The 24,255-nt window shown below is 37.2% G+C and overlaps 1 protein-coding gene across 2 annotated transcripts in view; it reads right to left on the bottom strand.

Annotated features, from left to right (window-relative positions):
• Positions 1 to 259: 259 nt before the first annotated feature.
• Positions 260 to 24,255, bottom strand: part of LOC128982749 (tubulin alpha chain, testis-specific-like) — a 39,693-nt gene continuing 15,697 nt past the window's right edge. For both annotated transcript variants that reach the window (XM_054401716.1, XM_054401711.1), the window contains exons 2-8: positions 10,734 to 10,956; positions 6,369 to 6,670; positions 5,460 to 5,699; positions 4,837 to 5,027; positions 4,087 to 4,183; positions 2,804 to 3,049; positions 260 to 1,323 (exon numbers count right to left, since the gene is read on the bottom strand). In XM_054401716.1, the coding sequence (XP_054257691.1) occupies positions 1,273 to 1,323; positions 2,804 to 3,049; positions 4,087 to 4,183; positions 4,837 to 5,027; positions 5,460 to 5,699; positions 6,369 to 6,670; positions 10,734 to 10,956 (1,350 nt within the window). In that variant the 3' untranslated portion in view covers positions 260 to 1,272. The remainder of the gene's footprint in view (positions 1,324 to 2,803; positions 3,050 to 4,086; positions 4,184 to 4,836; positions 5,028 to 5,459; positions 5,700 to 6,368; positions 6,671 to 10,733; positions 10,957 to 24,255) is intronic.

Raw genomic sequence — 24,255 nt, forward strand, 5'->3', positions numbered from 1 at the left:
CACGTTTAATATTTTCTGTTGAACAGGACTAAACTGAGGTCTTGCAAGGTTGGCATAACCTTTAAAGGTCGCCAGTTTAAACCTCGTAAAAGATACACACACACACACACACACACACGCACACACATTGCTTCAGTGGATCCCAAAACTGATATATACACTCAAAACTCAAACTCGCAAATTTTGACGAAACAATACTTTCTCCATGTATATGAGAAAGTGAAAAACAAAACGAGGAAAATAAAATATACATACCGTATAGTATTTCTTAACATTTATTAAGGCAGTATAGTATTATAAGGCAACAGTAGCTCTTCAACATATATCTTAGTGCTGACGAACACGCTTGTTGTAGAGTACCCTATCACACTACGCTTTATCAGTGCAGCAAATAAATAACTAATAATAACATTCGTTGTAACGAAACCGAAAGTTAATAAGTAATTAGTCCTTAAGAGATAACAACTTAGATAACAACTTAGATCACAACAAAGCGACAACTACATAAAACTCATGTTTTATAATCTATCTGTAACATTTGGTGTTTGCTGATATAAAAATTGTCTTACAATATTACAACATTAGACATTCACAGACAAAAACTTATATTCTAGTCTAAGTCACATTTTTAATTAATTAATAGGAATATTAAAGGTTTTGTTTGGTTTTACACTAGTATTGTATATTGATTATCTACGTTAGCAACGTTTATTTCAATTACGAATTAATTATTCTTCATCAAATTAAAGTACACAGTTTAATTAGACATTAATTAGGTAGTAAATATTTACTTTAGGTGACTTTCCTAGAATATATTTTAAACGTATTAAATCGATATAAATATTAAAGTCTTAAGGGTTTCCAAAGTACTCTAGGGAGTGACCGGATAAAGATTGTCATGATCATTCTTTTTATTTACAATCACTTAAACGTAAAGTAAGGTTATCTTAAATTATATAGTACATAAATCGTCCTTGTGTCCCCAAAATGAACGGTCATTGTTTATTAAGCTCGGCTAATACTTATAGTTAATGCAGTTTTCTATTCCAGTGAACGTTGAAGTTTAGTATTCGTCGCCATCTTCTACTTCGCCATAGTTAATGCAGTTTTCTATTCCAGTGAACGTTGAAGTTTAGTATTCGTCGCTATCTTCTACTTCGCCATAGTTAATGCAGTTTTCTATTCCAAGTGAACGTTGAAGTTTAGTATTCGTCGCCATCTTCTACTTCGCCATAGTTAATGCAGTTTTCTATTCCAAGTGAACGTTGAAGTTTAGTATTCGTCGCCATCTTCTACTTCGCCCTCAGTAGAGTCCACGCCGACCTGTCGACAGAAGAGGTTAATTAAATAAATTATCGAAAACTATTCGAAGAGTGATATATTCAACCCAGTTCCCCTTACCGTTATTTACTCAATTGGCGAACCTATTGCTTAAAGTGGGCTATGAACCACAGGGTGAAACAAATTATACATGACCATACTGAAGTCGGGATTCGAATCCGACTTTCAGTACATAAGCCACGTGTTCTAACCTAGGTTTTTTTATTAGCTAAATTTAACTGAGATTTATATTTTATATTCCAACTAGCTGGGCCCTGTGGCCCTTGATAAAATAAAACACCCTCTTATCAGGAAACTAATTAAGTTTTGGTAATTTCCTTTTTAAATTTAAAACTAATCGGGGTTTCAAAGGGAGCTAGTTCAATTAGAGCGTATAGAGTTTAATTGTTTACCGGTCTCTGTAGAAATCGAATAGAACATTTTTAGGCTAAATACATTTCACACCTTGTTTCAACTTCTGAAACATTCCCTAACGTCTAGCTTTTAAAAACTACCTGCTGAGAAAAGGTGAGAACGTTCTTCAATTACGTATGTAAAGTCGTTAATACCATCTATAAATGGTCAGCACGTTTAATAAAAATAGTATTCAGTGATAATTTGCCTATTAGTGGAGTTATAATAGACATCTTCTGATATACAAATTCACCTTTTGAATACCCTACGTAGTATTGATACCTTCAATAATAACTAGTATTGATCTATTGTAATGGATTGATATGTAGTTCTTTAATACTTTTCAAGTATAATTGGTGTAGGCATAATCCGTGGGAAATATATAAATACACAAACTTTCATCATCATTTCATTAAAATAAAAATAAATCAAGACAGTTGCAAACATAAAGTGTTTTTTGGGTTGAAATGTTATAATTATCCTCAATTTAATCATTAGGTTATTTTTAATTGGATTGGGGTATGTTTGGTTAGGTTAAAACGAAGACACAGACACAACTCAGAAACTACATATGGGACAGTGAATCATTGGCAAATGTCCATATTCGACAATATTATCGATTATTATAAACCAACGTGTTAGGTTGTTCAACGAGCATGTACATTATTCTATAACTTTGCCTATTGACGGACGTTTTGTTAGGTTTGCGGCCTCTTTACCTTGCATTTGTCCGTCCACAGAGGCATGTCCGTGGAACATATCAAGCAAACCAAGGAGTGCAGTAGGAGGTACAGTACGAAGGTAAACTAATTGTACTGATAAAAAGTAGGGGAAAGTACTGTACTAAGATGAGACCCCACGGCATTGCAGCTTTGAGCCCGAAGTCCCTGGTGCTACTGACTCACCGAGAGGAGACAACTGCATCTCTTTGTCATATCGAGTATATAAATAAAATTAAAACTAAAAAAAACGAATGGAGAAAATCAATTTTTGACATCAGCACATTCCTTGAGTCAATGGTTAAACACTTAAGGACCTCTTAACTGTCCAGAGTTAAAGGGGGGTTTACCTCCTCGTAGTCTTTCTCCAGAGCAGCCAAGTCCTCGCGGGCTTCACTGAACTCTCCCTCCTCCATCCCCTCGCCGACGTACCAGTGGACGAAGGCGCGCTTGGCGTACATCAGGTCGAACTTGTGGTCCAGGCGAGCCCAGGCCTCGGCTATAGCGGTGGTGTTGGACAACATACAGACGGCTCGCTGTACCTTGGCTAGGTCCCCGCCAGGCACAACTGTGGGTGGCTGGTAGTTGATACCTACCTGCAAGATTAGAATGACTCTGTATCAACTATTCAGGGAGAGGTTATGATGCCTCCCTGAGCAATGATATTTGCTGGGCTTATGAACAAACTACAAGGTTTGCATTATCGCAATGCATAGTTATTTGTCTTGAACGTAATTCCTTGAGTCGTTAGACACCATGGCTGAAAAGATACTGACATAAAATGATAAAGCAACTGTAAGGCTGTAATGTAGGCAAGACAAAATATCGACTCTTTTGTAAAGAGAAGTTGTTTAATTTAAGTCCACTCCTTACTCTCATGGATCTTATAGAATAGGACCTACCCCTAGGGTTACGTCGCACTTTAAAGAACTCGAAATAAAACTGAACAACCGTAGTCGCAGAAAACGTACCCGTAGTGCAGCATTAATACCCAACCATCAATATGAATACCTTTTCAAAAATCACAAAAAGGACAAAAATGTGCGGTAGTTAACTAATTTTTATCATAAGAACGAACTCAATCGTTTCAGGAAACCTAATAATTTTAACGTTCCTAACGATCTTTGTTTATTTAATATGAATGAGAAACAACAAGTAGTGTAAAAATATACAAATATATTTTGTAATATACATATACACTTTGATTACACATTAATCAAGATACGGTGCAATAACAGTAAATCTATAACCTGTATCTTTTATGTTGTAATGAACAACAATAATATAAGCTATTATCAAGCACAATCTTTATACTGTTCTATTAAAAACTTCGAAAATCAGACGGAATTATCTCTATGATTGTCGTTACTGCACTACAAACCACGACTGTACCGAAGAAAACGCAATTAGGCTCAGATACTATCTAGTGTTTGTTTTATGGGCAACAAAAGAAGCAATCACAACTAACGGAACCTAGCAGCTTCAGGTGCAGCCAACGTCGGCGAAGATCGTTCGTTCATCGATTAAATTTCTCCGCGTCAAAACATTCCTCCTCGTCCGTGTATGTGTCGCGCGTGGTTGGAACACTCAAGGGGGACTAATCTAGCATTGTCACAGTCACACTTTTCCCTACCTTGAAACCTGTTGGACACCAGTCTACGAACTGGATGGATCTCTTGGTCTTGATCTGTGCTATGGCAGCGTTCACATCCTTAGGCACAACGTCACCCCTAAAGGAAGAAGAAAGTCACTGTAGTCTAGTTTGTAGCATAATGTGTATGTATTTGTAAATTCGTATTGTTATTAAGACGTAATAAATGTCATATCAATGTGTATACTTCCTGCCATGCCTCTGTAAATGGAACTTTTGATAGAGAAGTATATCTTCCACTGCTTTAAAAACATCAAACAAGTTTTAAGTAATAATAGAGGATATTTACCATCATAATACGTATGTAAGAATCAAATTGCGGACATGGCAAATGTCCTCAATAGTTTCTTAAATAAAATAAATTCACCATCCCCAAAAATTTACTGAAACAAAGAACCACTTTAGAGGTCAAGTGTAGTAAGGCAGGCCTCAAGCTCAAGATATTTTGGACTCCGATAAACACTTTCAATGGGAGCATAATCAGATGTATGAAAAGCAGGTATTTTTTTTAAACATATAAAGTATGCAAGGCATAGAATAAATAAATCGTTATCATGTAAGGTTTTACAGTTTGGGGTTCTACATCAAACACCAATGAACAAACAAAATCAAGGCTATCAGCTTACCTTAACATTGTGAGAACACCTTGATAGTTTTAATAGCTCACTGCTGTATCAGAATACCCTCTATAAGATAACTCTTTCCACTGTGTTTCAGCAGTTAGTTAATTACCTGTAAAGCATGCAGCAGGCCATGTATTTGCCGTGACGCGGGTCACATTTGACCATCTGATTAGCAGGCTCGAAGCAGGCATTAGTGATCTCGGCGACAGTCATCTGTTCGTGGTAGGCCTTCTCTGCAGAAATGACGGGTGCATAGGTGGCCAGGGGGAAGTGAATGCGGGGGTAGGGGACCAGGTTGGTCTGTAAGAAATAAAGTGTTTAGTAAGCAAGATGTCTTAAAATTATGCAAGGAAAACTAAATAACTTTGAGAAATACACCGAGCTCTCACGTAGCCCGATGTATCATGGACGGCGCAAAAGAGGATGATCCAATAGAGGTGTAAAGTGAATTTCATCTGGATAAAACTAAACTAGTGACTTTGGAAGGGTGAAAGGTGCTGAGGGGTCCATGCGCAATCACTCAAATGTTGGTTTAAATGCAATGGACAAACCCTCGCTGTTACTACATGATTTATGACGTAAACCGGGATACTTGAAACTTATAAAGCTCGCCGTGGAGTATGCCTAAGACTACCCTTTCCTTATGAAAAGGATGGGAAGTGCTAACAAGCATTAGATGTGACAATCTTGATTATTTAATTAAGGTCTTAAATTTACTGCCATGTTACTAACCTGGAACTCTGTGAGATCAACATTGAGAGCGCCGTCGAAGCGCAGAGACGCTGTAATGGATGAGACTATCTGCCCTATGAGACGGTTGAGGTTGGTGTAGGTGGGTCGCTCAATGTCCAGGTTACGTCTGCAGATGTCGTAGATGGCTTCGTTGTCTACCATGAAGGCGCAGTCCGAGTGTTCCAAGGTGGTGTGAGTGGTCAGGATGGAGTTGTAGGGTTCCACCACTGCAGTGGAAACCTGTCAATTCACAATGGCTTAGCTTAAGGTTATATTTATTTCTTCAGTGCATGTTGTTTTTTAATTACCTCTGATTCACTGAGTTAATAAATCATTTTGAGTATCTTGGTGGTGAAAGTAGAAGGTCGCAGGTTTACAACGGAATTGTGCTAAGCACGCGATCCAAGTGTCAATATTTAGGTACTGCACGGGACATTCTGTATTATTTAAGTTTACTTTTTAGTCTGAAAAATGTAAAATGTCTTGAATTACATACACGCACAGCTTTACAAGGATACGTGTTTTTGTCAACAGGAAAAGCCAATCGCTACATAACGTAGTTTTTTGATAGAACATCACAACGTCCATTTCAAAACGCAATTCACGCCAAAGACTTAATCCGAAAAATCTACATACGTATACTGAACACAGAACAGTAATAAAATAATTATAGTTTATACATTTTTACAAAATTAAGACGATGCATAAGGAAAACTATTTCGCCATGTGCTATCTTTGGCTAGCATATTACACTATGCACTATAAATTAAAAAGCCATGAGCCATTTATTTTCGTGAAAGTTGAGTTAAGATTTCTTATCACGATCTATCACAGTAGCCGAAAGAGTAATGGACAGAGTCTTAGGTAGGCATTTTCAGATTCTTTAGGCTTCGTTTCCGATCCTTTTACCTGAGGGGCCGGGTAGATTGAGAACTCTAGTTTGCTCTTCTTGCCGTAGTCGACGGAAAGTCGCTCCATCAGCAGGGATGTGAAGCCAGAGCCAGTCCCACCTCCGAAGGAGTGGAACACGAGGAACCCCTGTAGGCCCGTGCATTGGTCCGACAACTTGCGGATGCGGTCCAGGACGATGTCCACGATCTCCTTGCCGATAGTGTAATGGCCTCTCGCGTAGTTGTTGGCCGCGTCCTCCTTACCAGTGATCAGCTGCTCGGGGTGAAACAGCTGACGATATGTTCCTGTCCGCACCTCATCTACAACACCCCACATGTGGTTGCTGTGTATGAAGAAGCAACATTTGCACGTATTTATAGATTACAGATTGGTAAATAGTAATGCTTACAGGAAGCAGGTTTTAACATCTTATAATGTGCGACGATATTAGTTTATAAATGTTAACCGCGAATCGGTTAGTTGTCGCACTTCAGTTTGGGAATATATTTGACATGATTTGTTTGGTTCTTAATGTGAATTAGTTATCAATGTCAGTTAGACAGAAGCATATCATATAAATATTATAACAATTGATACGTATGTGGGGCGATAATGAAGGCATGATTCAGTTTCATTATGATTCACCTGGTGTGTACCGTTATGTATTGTATTAACAAAAATTGCCCTTATTGTAAAAGATTTTTAATTGAAAAACTATAAATTTTAACAACAAACAATATCGCAAAATTGAATAATCCAAGCAACAACGTCACATTGTCGATGAAGGCCTACATCGGTAGATCATGCGAGTCTAATTCTCTATCAAGGCTGGTAACCAGGACAGGAAAGACAGCTGTTCGGTCCCGCAATTTCGCGATCCTTTATGTGATTTGACACCTTTATTCACAACACCAACTGATTTATGGACCGAGTTCACAGAACTTTGCACAACAGATTGATTCATTTTGCAGGTTACTAACCAGAGTATTGACTGATCTGATTTTTGCGATTTGGTGTGGATTAATCTCATAGAATATCGCCTATCTGTCATCAGAATATAAACGCAAACTCAGAATATAATATACTAGTGTACATGTTGCTCAAATTCGAGCAATTGCAGAGAAGTACAGGAGTTATCTATAAACAAATGACTTGTTTAAAAACTAATAACAGTAATAATTTCCGATGATTTTTAAAGAGTCGACTAAAAGATTATTAACTAACGGAAATGCTCACAATTTACATTACAGTTATATTCCAGTTTAAAGGGTTAATTTTTAAATATCAAACTTCACATGGACGGGAAAAGGTAAGTCAACGAAAAAAGGCTGCCAGCTTTTATAATGTACCATACCTAAGTTATTTAGCCAATTTGTAGACAATAAAGTGTAGGCTATTTTAAACTCTACAGAATAGAGTTAGGCAAAAACTGACAGAACTCTGAAATTGTGTTATTTATCATAGACATACTCATATGCCAAATCCTTAAAATAAAAATTCAATAATTAATAACTTATATCATTAAACGCAAACCGACATCCAAAACTATACACATTTTTAATACAACATAGATAATTTACACATTGACTGTTAACAATTAACATATGTTTTTCTTCTCACTTTAAATTTCTGCTTCGCAACGGGAATAATCTGTTTCATAATCGTTGAAATAGATTTATAAGAAAATAGTGGGGTCGTATAGCTGCATATAGTGGCAGAATATTTCAGTTCTGGCAGACAGGCTGCAATTTTAGGTGGTCATAGTATACAAGTTTCTGAACCTAAAACCGCCCAGACCCCAATTTTTAAGGACCTCGGTCGTCCGTAATGACGTCATCAAAATGGCAGCCGTAAGAGGATGCTGGGTCCCCATGAATTGGCTATAACGACCGAATTCCTGAACCGATTTTCATGAAATTTGGCACACAAGTGCTTGAATACATTATCTCGGCCTGGGTTGAAAATGGTCAAGTTTCATCAAGTCATTTAAAAATGGCGGCTATTCAATACTAAAAAAAATTATGAGGAAAATAATTGTGAATTGTTTTATACAGGGTGAGTTTTAAAAGAGTTCCCCCCTACCCATTTTGGATACAAAAATATTTTTTCAAATGTAAAGATAGGGTTGTGACCCACCGTTCCAAACAAAACCTTTACGCTGAATACGATGCTGCAATCCGTAAAAAAAATGTTGATCCATTCTAAAGTTATGAGAACTTATTATAACTTTATTTTTAGTCCATTATAACATTGTGCGTTTACAAACTAAGGCCATAATCTCAAAATAGTGCTAGATAAAGATAAGTGGACACCACCATTCATTGTTGACCTATTTTCACTCGGTTATGACGGATGTATTTTTTTCAGCCGCCATCTTGGATCCGCCATTTTGAAATGTGATAAATTATTTTAAATATGAAGGGGGTGTTGTGACCAATCATTTTGAACTACTTTTTTATGTTGAATTCAATATTGCAATCCGTTTTTCATTGTCATGTTTGGTTTTTGAAATATTGACATTTTAAATCAAAATAATTGTTATATTTTATCAAGAAAGCTTGATAACAAAAAACGGATAAAATAAAAACTAGTCGAAATGAAGTAATTGCTACTCTACAATTATCTGGCGTGGTTCGGAGTTGATATCTTAAGAAATGTATAAAAAAGTAGGGAGGGGAACTCATTTAAAACTCACCCTGTATAAAACAATTCACAATTATTTTCCTCATAATTTTTTTAGTTTTGAATGAACGCCATTTTGAAATGACTTGATGAAACTTGACCATTTTCAACCCAGGCCGAGATAATGTATTCAAGCACTTGTGTGCCAAATTTCATGAAAATCGGTTAAGGCATTCGGTCGTTATAGCCAATTCATGGGGACTCAACATCCTCTTACGGCCGCCATTTTGATGACGTCATTACGGACGACCGAGGTCCGTAAAAATTGGGGTCTGGGTGGTTTTATGTTCAGAAACTTGTATACTATGACCACCTAAAATTGCAGCCTGTCTGCCAGAACTGAAATATTTTCCTGCTACCCAACCTGACTAAAATAATAATTTATCATAAAGTTTAAGATTGAATAAACCTACCACATAGTTGTTTTATTTTTTCAGCTGTCTGAAATTGTGAAATAGGCATTTGGCAGTTCTGGTTGTTTACATTTAAATATCAAAGAAATTGTAAACATTGTGAATTTTCTAATGCTTCCATGGAAACCAATTATTAATATTCCATTTTTAGCAACAACAGCTGGAGTTTCAAAACAATGATTGTTTCCCATGTTAATCTTATGGAGAAATACGAAACTTCAAAGGGCCCCAGGGCCTCACTCTCTAATTATTTACCTAAAAAGGAAGTTTCCTGCACAACTTCACGTTACGCTCTTTCCAATGACACCAAAAACATGTCAATCGGTTCAGTAGTTTCGGAGGAGTAATTGTCACAAAAATCCTGCTTGCGTATTAAATAAGTATAGATTAGGCTATAATTATATAGAATATACTATTACTATTTTTTGCACAATGAGAGAAGCATACATACATACAACGTGGGGAGCAACGCGTGTGTTTGTGCCGCGTGCTCAGTGCGTGCCTCGTAATCATTTGCTACTCAAACATTGTAGACTATCCGACGTCGATCTTTCTATGCATGACGTTACCGCTTCAACGAAACAATTTCACCTGCTGCTTCTCAGTCAATATAACGGGGATATGCATCCATTCATGAGGAGTTAGACGATTTCAGCAAAAAAATACATCAGAAACATAGTTAAGTTATTTATACATAATTTGCCAGAATCGTCTTACTTAACATCCATATTAATTTGTATGCTCTCGGAGTATTGCTATAAATTACAAATTTATACTAACATAACCTTGCAACATTATCCCTCGATTGGAATTTTAAATATTTATAAGAGGACATGATTTGAAACCGCAAGAAGAGTAAACAGCAGGAGTATTTTTTAATTCCAAGAACTTTTAATAGCCTAAATTAGGACCTTGCGAGTTTGACTTGACCTAATAAGATATATACAACGTTATTTTATTACTTTTATTTGTATGCTTCAATACAGTGTTAAACAATTTACATAGAAGCAGTTCGTGCACTTTAAATTTTACTTGAGTAGGTTTCTTATTCTTGTGTGTTTTCACTTCACTTAATTATCTATTTATGGAAAGCACTCCTTAATTAACAAATTAATTTTGCAGTTAACCTCAATTTTCTTAAATTGAAATTGTACAGTATATTCTTCAATTTAGCATATTTAAAGTAAAATCCCAATGGTTAAAACATCGGCGGACGCTGCATCTAGTGTTCTTAGGATACTTACATTGACTATCAGTCAAAGATACTACGTAAAATGGTTAAACTGACCGACTACGGTCGGCTCTAGGTCGACGAAGACTGCCCGAGGGACGTGCTTGCCGGACCCCGTCTCACTGAAGAAGGTGTTGAAGCTGTCGTCTCCGCCGCCGATCGTCTTGTCGGACGGCATCTGTCCGTCAGGTTGTATGCCATGCTCCAGGCAGTACAGCTCCCAGCAGGCGTTGCCGATCTGCACGCCCGCCTGGCCGATGTGCACCGAGATGCATTCCCTCTGTAACACCAAACAACACATTAACACCACTACAGGACCCCAGCACACAATCCCTCCAGGCAGTACAGCACAGCTCCCAGCAGGCGTTGCCGATCTGCACGCCCGCCTGGCCGATGTGCACCGAGATGCATTCCCTCTGTAACACCACACAACACATTAAAGTGGCTCATAGTATGGACAGTAGGGACGACAAATCGCTCTCTGCAACTTACCAAGCACTTGCAAGTACTTGCAACCAACTTGTCGTATCTACTTTCCCTGTCTACAAGCTGTTTCAAATCCAAATTGCTATTTGAGGGAAGGATTGTGTGCTCGAGTCCTGTAGTGGTGTTAACGCTTGACTCCGAGTAGTCTGACTGGAGTGAGCAAAATAGTAAGGAACGATTGTCGAAGAGAAGATGATAAGGGTAACTAGCTTATCTAGGGCCAAGAAGTGTTGTACTTGAGGGAATGACTACTAGTAGTGTGTTATTACACGTAGCTACTGCAGTAGTGAGATTAGAGACATACTACTGTAACCTAGAAAACTATACTGTACGTTTGAGATATATGACGTTGTATGTTTGAGATATACCTGATTTCAATAAAGAATGTTAACCTAACAGTTTTGAAACATTTAGACAAACGGCAATGGCAAGATAATATTCAAGGAACGACTGTGTTCCGACCTATGTTACCTCATTTAACGGTTGGAAGTGCACAGGCTTTTGAATTGAAAATATTAAACAAAACTTGATTCCTCTCTGTAAACGAAAGTTGAACTGAAATTTTTTCCGAGTCAGTTCAACTTTTACGTCAGACAACGACGGTGTGACGGTCAGAAATTACTAGAGACAGGAATGACTGAGAACTAAATTGATCTTTCCTTAGGATCGAAACATGGTATTTCAATGCGAGATTGTTATACTAATTCATTACCACCGGGGTACCGACATCTATCCTAAATGACAAATAATAATGCATGGTTCATTGTCAGCATTCCAATCTGTTGACGTAGGCTTTCTCGTACATGTAAAATCACCAATTTAGCTTAGAAATAAAACTTGGAAACAATAATTGTAGTTTATTATTCAAAACAACCTCTTGATGTCGTGTTTCCATGTACAGTAGAAGGGCAATGCATCTAATCGTCCTCTACCGCTTGCAACTCTAAGGTTCATCACGCGATGGTTCTTAATGACAAGACCAATGATTTCATGCACATAGGAAAACTAAAATATTTGTAGTTTTAAAACATATAACTTGCAACATAAATGTAGTTGACTTGTTGCTTCACGTAGTAGCCTAGTGAAATACAAACACTTGATGCTTCAGTGGCCTCGATGCATTATCGATCTTTGACAGACAATCTTGTTGACACGAAAATAACTTTTTCTAGTCCATCGAGCTAAATTATCCTTCCTTCAATATGAATTAATTACGTTGCCCTAGATCGGTGTTCCGCCGCGTCTAAGTACGTAGCATGTTTATGAGTTGAATTTAGCAAACATTTCTATGGAAATAACCATAAAGTGTTCATGAATGTCACCCACCGATTAAACCAAAAAGAAAACATTTTTGCGTTCGAACTTAGACAGGTTAGTATGTTTATCAATTGTTAGTTAGGTCTTTTAACTGAACTCATAAACTCATATATTTAATAGTGGCCTACTCATACGTTAAATAGTTTATTTACATTGTATACTCCAAGTGTATATGTACTATTTGGTAACGATACATCCGACAAAACGAGTTATTGCGTGGATATACTGTATGACTATTTGTTTGTGTGGTATCATTGAGGTTTTATGATGTCAAATGTGTCATTTTTTGAAAGTTTTTTTTTAAGAGTCTCTAATGACTTATTGAGAAACTAAATATTTGTATCTCTATACACAGTTAATAACTGTTTAGGACTTAATTGTTTTAGAGAAGTTCTTTATAACTTAGTGTTGCGATGGTAATCGCAAGCCATTTCAAAAGTTACTATTGAGTTTTGGCCAGATGAATTACATTTTCATCCGGGACCTTCTCAGGCTCGAGCCGTCTACTCTGCAGAATATATGAGCTTATATATTAAACTTATTTTATTGTGCCAAACTGAATAGGTTCTATGGCATGTCAAATCAAACCAGCTATATAACTGAACTTCTGATCCAGCTTCCCCCTCATCATATTCCGAAATAATCTATCGTTTTGAAATCTTCAAGCACGTTCAAGATATCATGTTCATTTTTAATCCATCTAATAAGTAAATTACCATTCTTTTGTAAACTGACAAAATAAAAGGGAAGTGCAGCACGGAAGTGTTGTAAGTTATGGCGGGAAGAAGCGGTCATCGTTCCAGTATCTCAGCTGATCTGTACAGTGTACACGCCACAGCCAGCCACTGCCACAGGTCGATGGCTCGATTGCTTCTGTTGGCCCACTTTCCGCGGTCATTTCTGTGTCTCCAATGGCGTGCCGATGTTAGCACCTGGCTGTGAAGGTTTAATTCCCATCAGACACGACAGAAACTGTTACAAGTTAGTTACGCGCCCTTTCTATCACACTTGCCGCCAATCCCCGGTGTGTTATTTGACCATTCAACCCTCGCTCCTAGCATGCCACCAGACTCTGAATTGGATTGTCGAGATTATCAACTTTGGACTTTTATCTGATATTGAGAGACCCGTCTTTGTTGTACATCTATTGTTGTAAGGTGGTAATAAATGAACTGTGCATAAAACTTGTCTTATTAACTCTTACATGTATTTGGGAGTTACGATTAAAGAAAGAACCACCACTCCCAAAAACATGGTGACAAAAACTTATTTTCAAATGATTATTATAAATAATAGACATTCCGCCATTCAGACATTCTGTAATACCTTTAACAAGACCTTCATCTACATAATATAGACATTTCACAACAGCGTAATTACAGTTGTAAAACACGGACAAGAGTATTTCACTCGGTTATGCGTTCAATAACGGCCCTTGTGACAAATCCCTATTGTTCTAAGGACACTCCCTAAACGTAAACTCAACAAATCGGCTGAGTCATAACCATCAATGAAAATAAAAAACAAAACAAAGAAACTCAATTGTCAACAATGTGTAACACTAACACTAGACACGTGCTGGCGAGGTAGAGTCTATATAAGGCAACAATTGAATCAGCTGATATAACCAGCCATCTGGCAACAAACTTGGAACAGCTGTTGAAAAACGTGATTGTTTACTAACAGCTACTCAATGCGTGCACACGATCAATGTGTTAAAAAGCACAGATAGCCAGTCGATGTGTTTACATTTTGTTTAAACTTCGGACGGTCAATTACCTTGTTTTTTATAAATTAGAACTTGAGTAGACTATATATTTTCTATTGAAAAACTATGTGTTGTATATGATGCAGTTAAAAGTTAATTATACATGCTAACCATATTTAACCATATTCATATGCAATCATATTCAATGCTAATCATATTCAATATATTTTATGTTAATCATCCATCAAAGATTTCAATCTTTATTGCTTTGGTCCTAATATTATCAATCCAGGATGGAATACAGTATAGAACTTCGATCTTAGTTTGCAAGTCTGAAAGCAATGCAATTGCTGTTTAACTATCTCTACACAACTGTAACTATCTCTAAAAGTGTACGGTGTACAATTTTAAGTTTTTTTTTGCCCTAACTAACCTTAAATAATAGGTTATAAACTATAAACGTTTACGTTAATGCAAGTAAACAATCTATTGATGCATTCCAAAATATTTTATACAGTATTTAACTCTATTAACTGTATAACTGGCCTTGCCTTGATGCAGGCTTTATGAGGTTACATGAAATTTATCAGAGAACAGTTCCACACGTATTTTTGTTTAGTGAAGTACCGTATGGTTGTCATCTTATAGGATACTATCAGCCATGTTTTAAATATGAGCTGTGATATTTTGATTCTGTAATTCCTCCAAAGCTTCCGCTTATAACTTGAATTATAATATGTTCATGTCAGTTGGTCTGGTTTCCGTAGTTGTTTGTAGTAACTGTGCATTAACCTTAGCGCTGAATAAATTTTTCTGGGGTTTGTACAGTAGTAAAATACAGTATTGAGTCGCACTGTTAAAGAACACGCGTTTTTTATCTTGTATATTGACTGCAATGTTTAAAAGTAGGCGTAGATAAAAATAGAGACCCAATCTAAACCAAGGCATCTAGTTTATAGGTATGGAGAGCATAGAGTAAGACTAAGCTATGTAGCGACAGCCAACAACCACGCGAATGACTGATTGTTATTCCACCGTCACACTAACATCAACATCAACACTACTTGCATTGACCTCTTGGCGTTGGCAGACACATACACATGAAGGGAAACGTCAAGGAATGCATAATATGATATGATGTTTGTTGAAGAGGCTAGCCTACAAAATCAATGCCAGAAACTCCGCAGAACCTCAAAGACTCAAAAATGAAACGCACATTTGAGGAAAAGAAGAAAGATGTACGGGATATACTCAAGCTAAGCGGGTCTCATATACTTAAATACAGTAATACTTTTTGCTCTCAACATGACGACAATGTAGCTTCTGGTTTAAAGAGGCCTAATAGTGTTTACTGTTCTCCCCTCAAAGATCACTTAAATCATCTTTCTTTTAAATTAATGGTATGATACCATGGGTGCAAATCATATTGGGCAAGGCTATGCAAAATTGTACAACTTATGGAATACCTGTTGTGTATATTTAACGAGTACCTAGGTTTGCTTTCACGGGGGAGGTAGATAGATTTTTTCTCACATTTTAATAGCATCGGATCAAATTAATAATTTGCCAAATTTGATAAAAATATATCCATAAACAAAAAAACTACAACAGTTTAATTTTTAATTTTTCTCCATAAAACTCCATAAACTTTGAAATTGACATATTTTAGGCCAAAGTAACCTCACTCGGCGGTACCTATAAAAAGGGTACACGAAACTTGCCGAATCTCTAGATTTATATAGGTTATAGACAGTGTAAGTGGGAGTTTGTGTGTGTGTGTAGGTCAGTATGTGTGTATAGTATGTGTGTTTCAGACAGGCACGCCCTGATGATGAGTTAAAGCACGCATCGCAGGTCAAGAACCCTCAGCCTAATATTTCTTGATGAAAATGTCTTGTACAAGTCCGACTAACTTCTGCTCGGAAGTGGTACACCAAGTCAATAATAATTTCTGCCGTTAAAAGCACAGAACATTTTCAGATAACATTTTAATTTCCAAATCCAATTAAGAATTTTCCATTCTAAAAACTGGGATCGCAGTGTTTCAAATTATCCTTTTATCTTAACACCAGCACACACTATCGGTAGCACACATGGTCAATTGTTTGTATTCCAATACTGGCTACAAATCGATCACAGCTACCTCAATGTGATTTATCTCTAGTCAAAGGTACAGGTAATGAAAAGTATTTGCATAAACGATCGTAATCTCAAACCCCTTGCCAAACCTAGCCACACGATACCAAACTTGTTGACATATTGGGTGCATTGCTACATTGGCTTAACGCCTTGGACTTCTGTTCAAGAGTGGTGTTTCCGGTATATTTACAAATCTGTTTCAAGCGGTGGACTGATTTCCCTTTAAAGCGGTTGATTTTCTGTCTTAGCAAGATTCCCCTGTCGTCACCATCGCAGCAAAGCTAGACCGCAGCGCTAACACCTTGAGTCGCCGGACCCACCCATAGTCCCACGGAAACCCTACACTCTGCCCTTCCTTCAATCCCGTCGCTGTCATCCGAGTCGTAACATTCCACTCGGCCTACTGCAACGTCAGATCGGGTTGTGTCCTTTTTAGCACTGTATAGATTTTACTTTCAATAAACCATGTAGTCAAGTCTGTAGAGAATTCTCGTAAGTTAAATATATGTTAAATTTGTGTCGTATTAGATTTATTTAGTTACAGACTTTGACTATGAATAGAATCCAAAAGTCAATGATACAATGAACAAATATTTTGCATGAAAGTTTACTTCCTAATAGCCAAGTTAAACAAAATGTATATGTTTAGTAAAATAACAATAGTAATATTTATATTATAGCATCGGTTGTCTTTTGTAGAAAAGTGTATACTAGACAGGATAGGATAAAACTTGAGCACATACAAGTATGCCTAATATAGTTACGTAAATATTAAATTCTGTTGTTTAAAATTTTACTTATCAACGATAAAACTTATATGTGTTGCATTTAGTGTTGCATTTAGTGTTGCATTTAGTGTTGCATAAGTCTAATTATCGGTGGACGATTGTTTATTCGAAATACAACAGAGTAATAACACGATCAGTTAATAATTTTTCCTTAATGACAGTTATCAATGAGGAATTCTTTCTATAGTGATCTTGTGTCTAATAGTATAACATTTTCCAAGCATCAAAATTTTAAAATATGATAAATTTTCAAACACTTGTATGGATTTTGATCAAAAAGCCGATAAGAACATGGCAAGTGAATCATGCGTCTATAACTCGATTTTAAAGTTTACACTATTGTTTGCATATGTTAAAAATACCAAACCCCGTCAAAAAACTAACATATGTAACATATTGTGTCGCAGGATGATACCAGGATGATACATGTTGTTGTTTCATTTATGGATGTTATAATGACTCACACTTGACCCTTGCCTTGTGTCGTGACTCGGTAATATATGTCACTGCCGACACATGTGGTCACAGATTACAATGTAGTAATGACAACAGATTATGTCCTAATTAGTGTTACTAACACGCACTGATTGTTAACACACGCAGTCATTACACTCACTCTACACTACTGCACATTGTACCTGTTGACACGGTGTGAGTGTGTCGTGTTGAATTCCAAGTCTGTACTTGTTACAACTACCAAACAAAAAGGATCACTTCATTTTTTGTGGTTAAAATTGGACTATTCGATGAATCTATTTGCGTTACATTGGTTAATCACATTTGTATTAAAATATTTTGTACTAGATGCGAAACCTAACAGCTTTTACATTGGAGTAGAGTGACTCAAAGATGTCGCATTTCGTGTTACAGCAAATTTCAATTCCACTTCAGCACTGGAATAAGCTTTCACTATTTTCTTTTCACGCCAACCTTATGGAAATAAATAAATAATATTTGGTTATTTTCATATTAAGGAAAAGGTTAGGTTAGGTTAGCACTATTTTATCATGAAAGAAGATCGTGATAGGGATAGTTGCTCTATTAAATTATACTTTGCCATAACAATACACATTAAAGAAATTGAATACAAAGCAAATAATAGAAATATACGTTGACATAGCAATCATTAAAACATGACTCATAATAATAAGTTGCGAACAGAACGTCACTAAATCTAAACGTAAAGCAACTTATTACAATAATGAAAAGTAGGATAGTAATGAAGAAGTAACACAGCTTTAAGTGGCGTATAACAGTGCATGTAATATTTAAGGCAAATGACATAGTCTTCCTGAAAGCTTTTAGCTAAGTAACAGCAATGGGATTATTATAAGTCCCTGAGGCGTTCCATCGTAGTCCGAGCGTGAGGTAGGCTATGGGTCGGTGGTTTCATATCTGGAATTGTAGCATCACCAGCAGTGGTCGTGGTCTGTAGTTCTCGGAAGTGGTTATCATCGCGTGGACAGTAATGTAATGGACACAACCAGGTTATTGGAATTACCTTGCACTTAATGACTACAAACAGGGTTGGCTCAGCAAATTGAACAATCCAAATCGTCATTGAACCATCACAATGTTTCCAGCTCAAATGTTATTGAATCCCGGCTTTCACCCATAAGTAAGCAGTTTCAAATTGTCCTAGCATTGCCTGATCATGGAAGTTGTTTTATTTACCACTAATTAATTGTATGACTGCCTATCATAAGCCTTCAATCATTTTCTCGACTACATACTTTACCAATCTTTAACCAAACGGCGAGGTAGCATATAATGAAATATGACTTTATGTAAATGTCTAGTTTATCTTTGCTATTAATTTCTAAAACCAGCGTATGTAATGTAGATTAATTTATTTAACAGACTTGGTGATCAAATGAGTCAAATACAGTCAGTTGGGGTATTTCGTACATCGAAAACAGGCATCAAACAAACCATCCTTAACATAAACGTTGTGCCAGCCATCTTACAATGCTGTTCTATGCTTCTCTAGCTTCTCTTGCTACAATATTTGACTACCTTAATTGGATGCTGATGTGCACATCTTCCACGATTTAAGCCTGTAATTCTGTTCTGTTCCATCCTTATACTCTGGCAGTATCGGATAAAAGATGTTCTTTCTTACTCTCTTTTATTGCCTACACTCAAAGGATGAACCACTCTTCTCTTTAAATTCTGATCAAAAGTATGAGTCATCATCTCTCACTTCGTCTGATCATGAATAGTTGTCCAAATTACTTGGAAAGCATCCGGTACATCTCCGGATGTAGTTTAATGCGACAAAGATCTGTAAATTGACCGAGTTCTGTGAGAATCTTGTCGGAGCTGGAGCCGCATTGCTAGGCCGGACACGGACGCGGATGCAGATATCATGTTCCGTCTGCGTCGTTGTTGGTGGCTGCAGAACAATTACAAGATAAGTCCGCTGCTCGCCGCTCACCGCCCGACCGTGTCCCGCCACGGTCCGGCGGTCCTGCCTAAAAACTTAATGACCATTTACGCTTGATGTTACACTGGTTGTGTCTGTGCACGCAGTGGCATTGGAAATGAACTGCAGTCAAGATTAATCTAAGATAGTTTAACGAGTTGTTGTAAAAAAATACATTGGAAAATATCATAAAGCCCTGTACACACCGGAGCGATACTTTATCGCTGGGGACGCGCGATACTATTCCTAGAATTTTATCTGCGATACTTGGGCGATAATATCGCAGCGAAAACAGGTGCTTCCACACCAGAGCGGGAAAGGGACGCGCGGGAAAGCCAGTACACCTCAGAGGGTGCGGTGGTTGTGAGACTCTCTAGTTGCAAAAGTGTTGTGTTATAGTTAGTGTTTGTATACTGTACTGTGTGTAAACTTAAAACTATGACATGGTCTGATGAAGAAGAAGCTTTTCTGTTAACTAGCCGTGCTATTATAGAAGATGAGAGAGCAAGGAAAATGTGGGTATACGACATAAATAAAGAACGGCTGCGATTTGGCGAGTGCCATATACGCTCATGACCAAGTTAAGAAAAGATTAAACAAGATTCTACATATTCTGGAATTAATCAGGAATGTTTTGACGAGTTGCTGAGTTTGATTTCTGGCATTATCGAAAAGGAAAGTACCCACTACCGTGAAGCGAGTGCCGAAGAACGGCTAGCAATCACTTTAAGGTTGTTTTTCCTAGGACGCTAGGCACGAGCCTGGGATTGTTTTTCACATTACTTCAGGCTAGACCTAGGGGTTGCGGCATTACCAGTTAGATAAAATCCATTGGTGACTTGGCGGGGATCGAACCCGGGACCTCAGGGACTGAAGTCCCGCGCTCTAACCACTACGCCAGCTCGCTCCCCAATCACTTTAAGGTAAGACTGGTATGTAGATATATTTTTCAATGAGTTGACGGATCAATTAGCATTCCACCCACCTCCATTACCATTACCACTACCTACCATCTATCTAGTTCGTCTAGTCTGACTAGCAAAACCTCTACAATATGCTGTGCTATAGCTAATACAATATTGTATGAACTATTAAATAGTAATTTGAATCATCATCAAACCGGTATTAAATACGTTATTCTGTCAGCAATCACCCAACATTGAATTGACAGCGGCACTGGAAAAACTATTGATAATTCAAGTCAAATGTTTAAGTGTTAAAATAATTAATAAATCCAAGATGTCTGAATGTTTGGGAATTCTATTGTAAATTCTTCAGAAAAACGTAGTTTAATAACAAATAATGAAGACGAACCCTATTTTAAATTTCTAGTTGCTAAAACGTGATATAAATCATAGTGCATCGGGTATGTTTAAACAACTTCAAGTAAATGTTCGGTGATACACGACATGTTGTTGTTGTTTTTACACGTACAGAGAAAAGACAAAACTGAGTAGTTCATCGTTTGGCCACATTGGTATCGCCGCGATACTATCGCTACGGTATCGCATTCGCCTCGGTATCGCGTATCGCGGTTCGCTCTGGTGTGTGCGGCTCCATAAGCCGCCATGGTATCGCACGGACCACTGGTATCGCAAGAGAATTTCCAAGAAAAAGTATCGCGCCCGCTCCAGTATCGCACGGAGTATCGCTCTGGTGTGTGCAGGGCTTAAAAAGGAAAAAGCTATTGTCGTTGGTCTTATGGTAAGATCTACAACTGGGCATGATAGGACTATAGGAACGGGGTTGGTTATATGGGGGGTTTTATGTTGTTGAAATTGGGGTTTCCCATTTTTTACCGCAAAATATACAATTTTGCAGTTTTTCCAAACTATTTTGCAAGGTTAAAAACAAATATTATATTACCGTAGTACGTCTAATGGCCGTGGAGAAAATATAAAAGAACTAATTTTAAAATGTCCACGTCAATGTTATAGGGAGTCAGTCAACTGTTGTAGTTAACTTGCTCATGCTGTACGTCACCGGTGATATTTTGATCAAATTTGGTAAATCTATATATATAATACGTGAAGCCGTATTTTGTTAACGCAACTCCTCCCTTATTTGTGGACCAATTTTAACGTTTAAGGTGTCAAAAGATTCGTCTCAATGTGTAGTTTTGCAATAAGGTTTTAGAACTTTAAAATGTCTACTCTTAAGGGCGCGAGACCCTCTCAAAGGTCGGGTTTTTCCCATAAGAAATACATAAACAAATTTAAAAACAAAAAACAGCTGTTTATAAAAAGAAACCTTTTAGCTTTTTGGGAGTAAATATTGATGTTTTAATATTCAGTAGGTTAAGACCAAATTAAACAGTTAATCAGTTTTGTTGGAAGAACGGAAAATGCTTCAAGTTCAAAGAAGAAATATTGAAAACGGGAGGAGACAATTATTAATAATACGATATCTTATGCGTATGAGGAGGGAAGAAAAAGAGAGGTCTGATCTAACACATTCCCATCTAGATATACATTCACTTGGTGAGATGAATAATATTTGCCAGTTCTGCTATGCAACTTACTTTGGAAGTGAAAAAATATATTAAGCAAATAGTGTTGTCACTGTGGTAAAGTATACTTGCCTAATGTCAGGTCAAATGAATGCATGCGAGAAATGTTTACTTCTGACACTGACAGATCTCAAAACATTTAGTACAAACAATAATAATGCCTTGACTATGATAAGTTCAAGTAGTAAGGTTATACAAAATCTTGGCGGACCTTAAGTTTTTATTGTAAACTTTTGTATTACTGTACTCGCTCTACTTTAATTTAGGAAAAAAAACAAATGGATTGTTTACTTCTCGGTTATGTTGCCAGTTCCTCGGACAAACGTATACAAAGTTTTTTGACTGAATTTTAGTGGCAATATTAGACATAAGTGAAGGAATTAGTGTTTATGTATTTAACGATCGATTAGTTACAGTCAAGTTTATTTTTATGATTCAGGAGAGGCAAATAATATACGCTGTTCAAAAAGAGAAAATTAAAATTCCTATCCAAATCTTATAGCTACAAGAGTTATCCAACCTATTTCATGGTGTTGCTGCTTTAGCCTATTCAACGCAGATTATGGCTTTCCAGTTGATAACCCAGAGTTTGTGGGTAAAAAATGGAGCACATTAAATGGTTGATATCGCTCCACTTTTCAGGATTCTCTACGAAGAAAATTCGTTTAATAGGAGGATGTCTCGAATCAAAGAAATAAAATGACCCAACTTAAATAAACACAGGTTATAATTAAGGCAACAGTTTTCTTCAATTCTTAATGCTGGAAAAGCTTTGTTGCAACATGTTAACTCGAATTGAAGCAGATCGTTTAGCATTCATTAGAAGTTATCAATTTAAACTGAGAGCAGAAATAATGTAGGTAGACCTTGACGACGCAAACAGAGATATTTAAAATTAGTTTCTAACAAGTGTTTAAACAACTCTGAGATGTAACTAGAATTACTTGAATTTAAGCATAACGTTTTCCTCGGCGTTATGTTTCATAATATGCGGCTCATTGAGCCGCACGGGTTCTCTAGTTTATTTATAATATAACAAGATAATAACGTGTAAATAAAAAAAAAACTCACTTAATGACATTCCTTGTAGCAGCAAAAATAAGTACCTTACCACACTTATTTAAATGGGGCGTAAATGACATATGTTAAACATATGTTAAACATATGTTAAACATATGTTAAACATATGTTAAACATATGTTTAAGGAAAAGGGTCAGCGGAAATCCGAAAAAAATATTGATAGTTATATATTTTAAATTAAGAATAAGGCAATACATGGGAAAGAGATGAAGATGTCCACCCGAAACAGTTAACGCTTTCCAATTAGGCCAATAAATGAAGGTGTTCGTTATGGTGGTTCATTGTGTAGGTAACATAACCGATATTTTAATTTGAACTCCTTAACCTACCAAATTTACAAATAAATACATATAAACCCGAAACCAGCCTAGAAGTACGACAAATCTCTGGCGCAGTGCTGTCACGGAACTAGGCTACTCGCATGTTCACCTAACTGACAAATTATGGCTGCATCAGTGGCAGTGTCAAGGTCATATGAAGGTCGTGTGACAGGACAGCTACGTGAACCGTTACCAGAACGTGAGTGTTGTGTTCCGTCACGTCAGTCAGATTCGTCACAGTCGCCTTAGTCTAGTGCTGATAGTGAATTAGGTAGGCTTCAAAGGGTTTGAAATTCTCTTAAAACTTAAACAGAAGATGATTACCAAACAAATAAACTAACTTTTAAGGGTCCTTTATTCACCCTGGCAGACCACAGCGATTCACCGTCGCGGTTTTGTAAGTGCATCACCGTACAAGGTTGCTTTTAGGTCTCAGAAGTAGCGGTTTAGCGCGGTGCTTTGTAAATAAGAAACCACTGGCGGCGAGCGGTTCATTCTCATTGGGTTGTGGGGTTGAATATAATGCAGCGGCTTGCCGCGTGACCAATGGTATGGTACAGATGTCGACCGCGGCGTCGAACTACTGCGGCGTGCCACGGTGAATAGAAGGACCATTTTGAGATTAGGGAAAGGACTAAAATGAGTTAGTTAATACTGTAGTTTCCCAGTATCGGCACAACTGGATGACTCTTTGAGACACCACCATGTATTCAGTCCACGACGTGACGTAGGCGTCATTATGGAAAGAATCTCACTATCGTAGCATCCATCACAGCCACAGCCTCAGCGCTGCAGGTCGTGCTACA

Source organism: Macrosteles quadrilineatus, unplaced genomic scaffold (genome assembly GCF_028750875.1).
Source record: "Macrosteles quadrilineatus isolate MER2022 unplaced genomic scaffold, UCM_ALF_1.0 Scaffold_1__1_contigs__length_201487025, whole genome shotgun sequence".
Lineage (NCBI taxonomy): Eukaryota > Metazoa > Arthropoda > Insecta > Hemiptera > Cicadellidae > Macrosteles > Macrosteles quadrilineatus.